The following is a 10,221-nucleotide window of genomic DNA, read 5'->3' as shown; positions in this document are numbered from 1 at the left end:
ACACACACATTGGGGAGGGTGTCGGGGCACTCACCCGCTCTCCCTCATGACGCTGCTGTCCCCGCAGTCACACGCCCCCCCGGCCTGGCTCCGGAACATGTTGAAGTCGTGTCCGGCATGCTCGCCCTGGTTGAAGCACTCGGCACACAGGGACATACAGGGGGAGATGCCGCACGTCCGGCAGCGGTAGGCCACGAAGTTGGCGGTCCACACCAGGCCGCACAGGGTGGCGTTGTCATAGGAACGAACCGCTTGACAGAAGTCCTCAAAGTTGTCCCCTCCGGCCAGCAACGAGCGGCACCAGTCCAGGGCCTCCACCGCCGGCCGCTCCACACACAGCACCCAGTCCAGGAGCTCATTGAGCTGATCTCGGCTCCGCTCCCCCCGACTCAGCTCTTCCTTCAGCCGGGCCGCCGTGGCCTCCATATCCTGGCTCAGCGGTTCTGCCGCCATGATGACTCCTCGGAGGTCTCTCGCCGGCCGCTACTGCTCCGATTTACTTTTGTTATCTTCCATACACGGGGCTGTGCGAGCTCTCGCGAGAAGTGCGCCGCCTCCTGTCACTTCCCAGCCCTCCACTGACAGCTCCACACTGACAGCACCACACTGGTAGCACATGGGTACACTGGCAGCACCAAACTGACAGCACATGGGTACATTGACAGTTCCACACTGACAGCACATGGGAACACTGGCAGTTCCACACTGACAGCACATGGGTACATTGACAGTTCCACACTGACAGCACATGGGAACACTGGCAGTTCCACCCTGACAGCACATGGGTACATTGACAGTTCCACACTGACAGCACATGGGAACACTGGCAGTTCCACACTGACAGCACATGGGTACATTGACAGTTCCACACTGACAGCACATGGGAACACTGGCAGTTCCACACTGACAGCACATGGGTACATTGACAGTTCCACACTGACAGCACATGGGAACACTGGCAGTTACACACTGACAGTACATGGGGACACTGGCAGCACATGAGTACACTGTCTGCACATGAGTACACTGACAGCGCCACACTAACATCACATGGGTACACTGACATCACACAGGTACACTGACAGCGCCACACTAACATCACATGGGTACACTGATGAGACCACACTGACATCACATGGATACCCATGTGATTTCAGTGTACCCATGTTCTCTCAGTGTGGATCTGTCAGTGTACCTGTGTGATGTCAGTGGAGATCTGTCAGTGTACCCTTGTGCTCTCAGTGCTGCGCTGTCAGTGTACCCATGTGCTCTCAGTGGGGATCTGTCAGTGTATCCGTGTGATGTCAGTGGGGATCTGTCAGTGTACCTCTGTGCTCTGTCATGTATGTTGTACAATACAGGGACACAGAACAATAGTTGCGGCATTTCCAGCGCTGATACAAGACGGATACATGACAACCTGTCCGGATAAAACCAGTAAGCAGGGAAGGAAGAACAGAAGAATCTCACCAATGTCTATTGCCTCCTGAGAATTTTTTTTTAGCTCACTTCCTGTTCTGTATGACACCCATCACCTGGACAGGAAGTAAGGGGAAATCTCCCCAAGAGGAGATTTCCTTGCCTATCCTGCCTGACAACCATCAAATAGACAGGAAGTGAGGAGAAATAATTTGTCAGTGGCGGAGAAAGAGAGCCACAGAATGTCAACAGAGGTCCTGACCCTTCCCTGTCCTTTGTAATCTACTCAACAGGAAGTTCAGGGAAGTGTTGCTGAGAGAGTTGGAGCTGTTTGAATACATGATGACTGTAAGTGCTTGGGGAAAATGTAAAGAAAGACTTTGCTGGGCAATGTGTATCTTGTTTGATCTGAATTCATCACTATAAAAAAGTTTTAGTTTAATAATACTTAAAGGAGAACTATGGGGGTAAGTGTTTTTCCCCATAGTTCTCCTTAGGGTAACGGGAGGACATAAACTAGCTCCTCCCGTCACCCAAATTAAAAATATTGAATTTATCAAAACTGGAGCAGCTGTGCACCTTAACCAATCAGCTTCTCTCTTTCATGTTCAAATTCTAACTAACTAAACAAACTGAAGAGAGAAGCTGATTGGATAAATTCCACCCAAAGGGTACGAGGGGAGTATTCATACACACTACATGATTATAAACAATGTGTGATGTCAACCACAAGCCAGCAGGTGGCAGTGTATCTCCCCTCTCTGTCTTTCAGCACATATAGTCGGAACTAAAAGTTCGGTTGTAGTTGTGGCAGGACGTTTTATGCTGAGGGACAGGGCTCATGTGGATGTGATCTACTTCCTGTGGAGGCTTCTAACGCTGCACAGCCCGATCAGCTGGAGAAGGAAGTGGCAAGTTGTGTGTGTTAGTCTTGCTCTGTTGTGGGATTGAGGTAATAGAGTAAAAATGTTACTTTTACAGGCAGTAGATGTTTTATGAAGACGATCACACACCATTTACTGATTTAAAGGATGTTTGAGAACAAGAGTGAATGGACATGTGGTGTTTTATTATCTACATGTAGTATGTTTTCACTAGCCATTCCCTCTGTGTGTGGTTACAGTTTATGATAGTTTAAAGCTGAACTCCGGGATGAGCAAATATTGTCTAAATACAGGTGTCATGCATATTTGTACTTGAATCTTGGTGTGCTTTGCGTATTTCTTTCCGATCTGTGTTGTATAGGGCTGCAACAACTAATCGACATAATCGATTATAATCGATTATTGAAAAAGTTGTCTAATATAGTGTGACTCTGTGCAGGAACTTCCTGTAATGAAGACCAGTCACTGCTACTCTCTCCTATAGTTTTCTGCAGGCAGTCTGTAGTACAGGGGTGGGCAACTCTGGCCTCCCAGCTGTTGTGAAACTACAAGTCCCATTAGGCATTACAAGACTGACAGTTACAGGCATGATTCCCAGAGGCATGTTGGGATTTGTAGTTAAAAGCACAGCTGGAGGGCCAGAGTTGCCCACCCCTGCTGTAGTGGGTGGGGATGCTGGGCCCCTCCCAGAGCTCTACACAGTGATGCTGCCCCCACTGCTTTTAGAAGGTAATATCTAGTTAGCACTTCTGCCTTGCAGTAATGGGGTCCTTAATTCAAATTTCAGCCAAAAAACTATCTACGTGGAGTTTGCAAGTCCTTCCTGTGCTTGTGTGGATTTTCTCCAGGTACTCCGGTTTCCTCCCACACTCCAAAGACGTGCTGGTAGGATAATTGACTCCTGTGTAAATTTGGCCCTGTATGTGAGATGGGGACCTTAGATTGTAAGCTCTTTGAGGGCAGGGACTGATGTGAATGTACAGTATGTAAAGCGCTGAGTAAATTGTTGGTGCTATAGAAATGGCTGTAATACAAAAAAAAATTGGCACACACAAAGCAGATTTATATTCTTTGCTGCTATTGAGTAATATATTTGGATGAAGGATTTTGTGCTTTGAGGTGTTTTAAAGCCCAACTGAACCTTCAGTTTAAATCTCCTTGATACATTCCAGATACATTAAAGGTAAGGTGTGCAAAATCTTACAGTTCGCTTTCTCTAAAAATCAGTCACACAGAGTAGACACGCCTGTCCTGAAAGGCTCTAGCCAAGCTAGCTACTGCAAGAGGCCATTGTTTGTTTGGTCCTAAAAACAAACAAGAGAATGGTAGGCCGAGGCTGTCTTTAAAATGTATAGAGTTAATATCGGTCCTGAGGATTGGATGTGGGCAGTGCACCAACCATATGTATGCTGCCATGAAGGCATCAGAAAATGCCTGTTCATTGCCAGCATGCTGCAGAGTGGGACACTTGCAGGTTTATTAACTGAAGGGTGAAGAGTTTGGAGAAGGCAGGAGGAGTGAACAATCTAGGACAGGGATGGCCAAACTGGGGCCTTCCAGCTATGGTGAAACAACAAATCCCATGACGCATCTCTCTCCGGGAGTCGTGGCTGTGAGAATCTTGCAAAGCCTCATGGGATCCGTAGTTCCACCACAGCTAGAGGGCCGCAGTTTGACCATCCCTGATCTAGGACAACATAGCTGAATTGGATAATTTTTCCAAATCAGCTATGTTGTCCTAGACTGTTCACTTCTCCTGTCTTCTCCAAACCCTTCACCCTTTTGTGAATAACCCTGTTGGTTTCTGAAAGAGCAATGATTTCATTGCAGGCATCTGGCACACCCCCTGTGGAGTCAGAGGACAGTATAAGCATTGCTGATTGCAGAGTTATAGGTCTGACTCTGTATTTTCGGAGGCACTGACCTGGATGTGCAGTTGTGTCTTCACTATGATATTTTAATCTGCATGCTTGTTCTCGGTCAGTGCCGGCCAGGCAGCCGTTATCCTTTGAAGGCTATTAGCAATGGCAGCCCCTAATTCTTTCAGTGCAGGTTACCTTTTTTTAAGGTCCCTGTAGCCATGGAAAAATATTAAAGCAAAAGCCTCTTGTAAAATAAGTTTTATCATTACCTTTCCAGTGGGATGTGGGTGGAATATATGCTGTCTCCAGGTGAGGTTCCTCCCACTGGCCACTATGTCCCTACTTTTTCCTTTAATGACATAGGAGTCAACAGGAGGAAACATAGCAGAGAACACACTATCTGACACACCCAAAAAAGTAGGTATAAAGCTTATACTTTTACAGGGAGCTTTTGTTTAACACTTTTCAGTGGGGACAGGGTCAATTTAAGAATCGGATCTCTTTACTGAATAAGATGTTTGTTTTTTGTTGTTGCCTCGTTAGCACCTAACTTTTACTGTAGCCGTTTTGTTGACACATAACCCTACACAGGGTTGGCTGCATTTTGACATATTCCCGTATGTAGAGACTGATGTGTTAATGTGTAATTTACTATATTTCTTTTTTCTTACTTTCCTTTTAGAGATGAAGCTAAAGGAGTTGGAGAGTTGCCTACAACAGGTTGATGCCTTTGAAAACCCTAAACTACTCCTGGAGCAGTATCCCACCAGACCGCATATAGCAGGTTAGTCGCTGGTGTCGCAGACTTGCTACTTGTAACTTCCTAATTGTATTGACCTGACAATTATTTGTGCCATATAGAAAACACAGTAGGCCCAAATGGCTCAGTGTAAGCCTAAAAACAGTCCACACAGCATCAACTTGTTTTGTATTGGTCAAAGCAAAGCCTTATACAAATAGGGCTTCATACTTTTCCTGAACCCTACACAGGGCTTACAATCTTATTTTCTTATGTTATATTGTAAAAAAAGCTCTGTAATATAAAAGCAAGCTCCCATCCGGGAATGCTGAGCTGGAATTTGCCTTTGCCTGACTCTTGTGGCCCATGGTAATACCAGGCAGTAAAGCAGAAGCCATTCAGCTTATCTAAAGTGAACAAAACTCCTAACTGTCTTTGGGAGTTGTCATAGAAACAGGTGTCCGATTTGGATGATTTTACTTGTTTGTTGCTCTGGTGACAACTGCAAAATTTCCCATCACTTAGGGGTCTATTCACGAAGCTGCCGAAGGATCTAGCCGTAGCTTCGGCTAGCTTCGGCCCCAGGAACCCTTCGGTTCAGTAGAACCGAAGGTCTTTATCTGACACGAGCAATGTCGGAGTAGAAAAAAATAATAATGTTTCCCCATTGAATTGCATTGCTAGATTCCTATTGGCTATTTCAATTTGCAATAGCCAATAGTAAACTAGCATTGTACCCGCCCTCTGCTGCAGTTCTCCATTAATAGCCGAACAGTGTTCGGCTCACTTCAGGTCAGTCATTCACTCGGCTGCCTACGGCAGCTTACTTACCTGACAGGGGATTTAACATTTCCCCAGCCTATCCAAAACTAAAACAAAACATTGCATGTACATAAGCTGGCCATACATGCTTAGAATGTCTCTCGTTCAGCCCTGCACGAAATATATTGATTCCCATATCCATGCTAAATAGGGCAATCCCCGCTGCTGGCTATTGTATTCAGCAGCCACCGCTCCAGCTGCTAAATATCTGAGCAGTGCATACATCTGAGTGGATGTAGGCACAGTTCAAATAAGAATTTTTGGACCAGGGCAGGTGCTGACAGAGCCACATGTGGCTGGCAGCAGTGTATGGCCAGCTATACACTGTAAGGAAATAAATATGTTTTCCTGTATAAAGAAAGATTCAAATTTGTGCAGGTTCAACAGGTCTCTTAACTCGGTGACCATTCACAATACTGGCATGCCCCTTTGAGTCTTTTTGTATTTTTACTACTATTGCACCCTTCCTTATTTCACAGATAGTGCCTTTGAATAATACATCTGATTCAGTGATGGACAACTGTGATTTGATCTTTATGTCTTTCATTCATGTCATTTCAGCATGTATGCTATACACGATCCATAACACATTTGGTGATATTGAAGATAAAGTGGTTGCAGATCTCGGCTGTGGATGTGGGGTGTTGAGTATTGGGGCAGCTATGTTGGGTGCAGGGTGAGTACATGTTTCATGAATTTGTTTTGCCTTACGTTGGTACATTAGGAATCATTAGTAAAGAATAACATGTAAACTAACTTCTGACCTGTAGTAACCAAACAATGATTCTCTGTTACAGGTTCATTGCACTTAAAGCTAAACTCCAGCCTTACCTTCAGTCATGCACAGTTGTTCAGGCTTCTCTTCTGTATTTAAAATGGCTTACTCTGATTTAACTGCACGTTGTGAGCTTCTCATTGTGCAAATCAGATCGAGCACACCTCGTTTCTGGGCTGGAAGACATGCGGAATAATCTAGCCTTTTTCTTTTTGAATGGTCCACCCTATTTATGAATTGAATTTCACTTCTTTCAATCATGGAGGTTCAGAATCACATGTGGGTGTTACATAGAGCAGTCTGCATGCAAGTACAGCCTGTATTGGAATACCCACTTCTCCAGACTGACACCCACCCATTAAGGCATTTTGAGATTTGCATTAGTCATCCCAAGAGCCAGCCCACTGTTTGCGTCAAGGCTGAGGGGAGTACTGAGGCAAGGTGCCTCTGACATGCCTGCATTATATAGAAAAGCACAGAGACTTACTGATGACATCACCTGATCTAAAATAAGTTGTGTAATAAAAATGGAAAGCATTTGGTATAATGGAGGAACTAGAGAAGGCAAAATAAAATATTGAGCTTTAAAGCTCAATCTCTAGGCCCAAACCAGTTTTTCATATAGGACAGCATGGGGAAGGGTTAGATTAACTATTTTGTTGCTGTCTGTGTGTGTGTCTCCCTGTTGAGGAGATTCATTATTTTATTTTTGTACTGGTGACCAGTGTTACAGAGAAAGAGGGGAATTCCAACATTTTGGAGTTGTCCCTAGAACAAGATTTAAAAATTTTTGAATGGGGCAACTGTCTAAAGGTGCCCATACACTGCTCGATTCTCGTACGAGAATCGCGGGAAATCCCACGATCGTACGAGAATCGAGCAGTGTGAACGAAGACGTGCGACCGTTTCTACTGTATGGTCGCACGTCTTTTGTCTAAGGAGCACGCAAGAAAACCAGCCGAAAATCGTACGATTTTCGGCTGGTTTGAACGGTGCTCGGGAGACAAATGCCGAACGGGCCGTTGTGCGCACGCGCACATTGCCGTTCAGCATTGCAGTCATCGGAAGCCCGCCCCTCGGGGGTGGGCTTGCGATGATCGAGAGTACGATCTGCCTGACCAAGATGGGCAGATCGTACGTTTTTTTTAAATTACTTTACAACCCTCGCAAGACTAAGGTCTTGCGAGGGTTGTAAAGTGTATGGCCACCTTTTAGAGGGGAGATTTAAGTTGCATGTGTGGGACAGGAAGTGAAGTTAAGTCTCTCCATTGGAACACAGGCTGGAAAAGAAAAAAAAAAACCTGATGGCTTTTAACCCTTCCCGACTACAGAAAAAAGTGTTGGTAATACACTTAATAAAAAGAACATCATAATTGCTGTAACGTCACCTTTAAACTATTTCTTCTTTTGTGCAGTTTATGCCTGGGATTTGATATAGACGAAGATGCTTTGGAAATATTTAGAACCAATGCTGATGAGTTTGAACTTACAAATATTGACCTAGTGCAGTGTGATATCTGCTCATTGCCAGCTCACTGTCTGGTGAAGGCTGTGGACACGGTGATAATGAATCCTCCTTTTGGAACAAAACACAATAAAGGTAAAAAATGCATGTTTAAAAAGTAGTATAAAAGAGCAATCATTTAGAAGAAAATCATATGGACCAGTATCGGTTATTTCTGTTCCATTTAGGAATTTTAGCTAAACCATTTTCAGTTTTGGATAGCATGGCAAAAAAATGTATTTTCGATGTTGAACATGTTCCTACAGGGGAGATTTTTCTGTGAAAACGCTGGAAGTGTAAGGGAAGTTTACCTAAGGGTATACAGATGGGGTAAAGCTTCAGGGTCTTAAATGAAAAGCTCAGTGTTTTGTTGGCAAGTAAGAGGGTACTTACTTGCCAATAGTTAAGGTACTTGAATGTTTTTTTAAGATAACACCTAACTATTAACAAAACTGTATTTTATATGTGCCTCAAGGTGGCCATACACTTTACAACCATCGTAAGACCTTAGTCTTGTGATGGTTGTAAAGTAATTTTAAAAAACGTACGATCTGCCCATCTTGGACAGGCAGATCGTACTCTCGATCATCGCAAGGGGGGCAGGCTTCCGATGACCGCAATGCTGAACGGGCAGTGTGCGCACACCGGCCCGTTCGGCATTGGTCTCCCGAGCACCGTTCAAACCAGCTGAAAATCGTACGATTTTCGGCTGGTTTTCTAGCGTGCTCCTTAGACAAAAAACGTGCGACCGTACAGTAGAAACAGTCGCACGTCTTCGTTCACACTGCTCGATTCTCGTACGAGAATCGAGCAGTGTATGGGCACCTTCACTCGGCTGTCCTTCCTTTTGGAGGGGGGCTACTTTTCTTCCCCATGCTCCCTGTGTGTGTTGTAAAGTAGCTACCGCTCCAAGCTCACAGTCATAAAATAAACAGGCGACTGTAGTCCATTCCAGGAGTGAGCTTGGAGCAGTGGCTACTTTACAACACACACACACGGACCATGGGGAACAAACGTAGCCCCCCTCCATAAGGAAGGACAGTGTCAGCACCAATTCAGAGATGATTTGAGGATGCACAGCCGAGTGATACACATAAGATACATTTTTGTTAATAGTTAGGGTACTTGAATGCATTTTTAAGATTTAACTCCTAAGTTTAGTGTCACTTTAATTGCTATGCAATGCACTAGAAGGAAACAAATTAATGAATTTGACTCTGGGCGTGAACAAAAAATAAAATCTGCAGATCAATAAAAAAAAAAAAAGTCAACATGCTAAATGCAACAGAAGTGGTGTGAATCCAGCTTGTGTGTGACAGGAGTATACAGAGGAATATTCTCATTGTGGTTTAGGTTTTATGACTGTTGTTTGTAAAAGTTCCACTAATGCTCTTTTTATCTTTGATCATTTTTCCTATTTAGGTATGGATATGACGTTTCTTAAGACTGCTCTGCAGATGGCAAGGACATCTGTATATTCCCTACATAAGACCTCTACAAGAAAGGTAAGCACCTATTCAGGGTAGTCAGCCTTCTTCAATGTTTACGCGCATTGCAGTAAATGGTTTGTATTAGTCTAGTTGCCTTGGTGATATAATACAACTGTAATCAAAGGGGAATTGTTACCATGGAGCTCCATTTTGTGCAATTATTTTTTGAGTGTTTAAAAATTACATCATTGCTTCTGTCTAGCATATCCAGAAAAAGGCTGCCGACTGGAAAGTGAAGATGGAAGTGGTGGCAGGTAATTACATTTTACATTCAAAATACAAAAGGGAAAGCGTTGGAGGGTTGCAGAACACAAAATAATTTTATAACTAAGGCATGCTTGACATTTGCTAAGCATGTGAACGCATCACTTGCATTGCCATTCATTGTTAATGACATGCCAAATACAGATGTGCATTTTTCTTAACAAGCAAAGCTTGCAGCTTAAACAAGTGCATGAGCTTCTTTGCGGTATGTAGGGCAGTCTATATAAAAAAAAAAAATGAATGGATGTGTGACAAACATCCAAAAATGCTACACATGTGACTTAAAAGGAGAACTATGAGGTGAGTGCTTTTGACTCAACTCATAGTTCTAGCCGACCTGTGACAATGAGACTGTCACAGGTTGGCTCAGTAGATCGGGAGGTGAGCGAACACATACCGGCGTTCGTTCACCTGGATTCCCCCCCCCCCCCCACCCCGCCGACCCCGGTGTGGGGAAGGACA

At 44.3% G+C, this 10,221-nt stretch overlaps 2 protein-coding genes across 2 annotated transcripts in view; one reads left to right on the top strand and one right to left on the bottom strand.

Annotated features, from left to right (window-relative positions):
- Window positions 1–583, bottom strand: part of UBR3 (ubiquitin protein ligase E3 component n-recognin 3 (putative)) — a 132,347-nt gene extending 131,764 nt beyond the window's left edge. Inside the window, exon 1 of the mRNA XM_018554562.1 lies at window positions 35–583. Coding sequence (XP_018410064.1) covers window positions 35–453 — 419 coding nt within the window. The 5' untranslated portion in view covers window positions 454–583. The remainder of the gene's footprint in view (window positions 1–34) is intronic.
- The window catches only part of METTL5 (methyltransferase like 5), a 21,936-nt gene that overhangs the window by 8,442 nt on the left and 3,273 nt on the right, over window positions 1–10,221 (top strand). The window contains exons 2-7 of the mRNA XM_018554591.1: window positions 2,401–2,403; window positions 4,850–4,949; window positions 6,288–6,402; window positions 7,917–8,101; window positions 9,428–9,510; window positions 9,698–9,749. Coding sequence (XP_018410093.1) covers window positions 4,850–4,949; window positions 6,288–6,402; window positions 7,917–8,101; window positions 9,428–9,510; window positions 9,698–9,749 — 535 coding nt within the window. The 5' untranslated portion in view covers window positions 2,401–2,403. The remainder of the gene's footprint in view (window positions 1–2,400; window positions 2,404–4,849; window positions 4,950–6,287; window positions 6,403–7,916; window positions 8,102–9,427; window positions 9,511–9,697; window positions 9,750–10,221) is intronic.

Source organism: Nanorana parkeri, unplaced genomic scaffold (genome assembly GCF_000935625.1).
Source record: "Nanorana parkeri isolate BGI_ZX_2015 unplaced genomic scaffold, ASM93562v1 scaffold165, whole genome shotgun sequence".
NCBI lineage: Eukaryota > Metazoa > Chordata > Amphibia > Anura > Dicroglossidae > Nanorana > Nanorana parkeri.
Note: the sequence above shows the minus strand (reverse complement) of the source record. Positions and strands in the feature narration are given on the sequence as shown.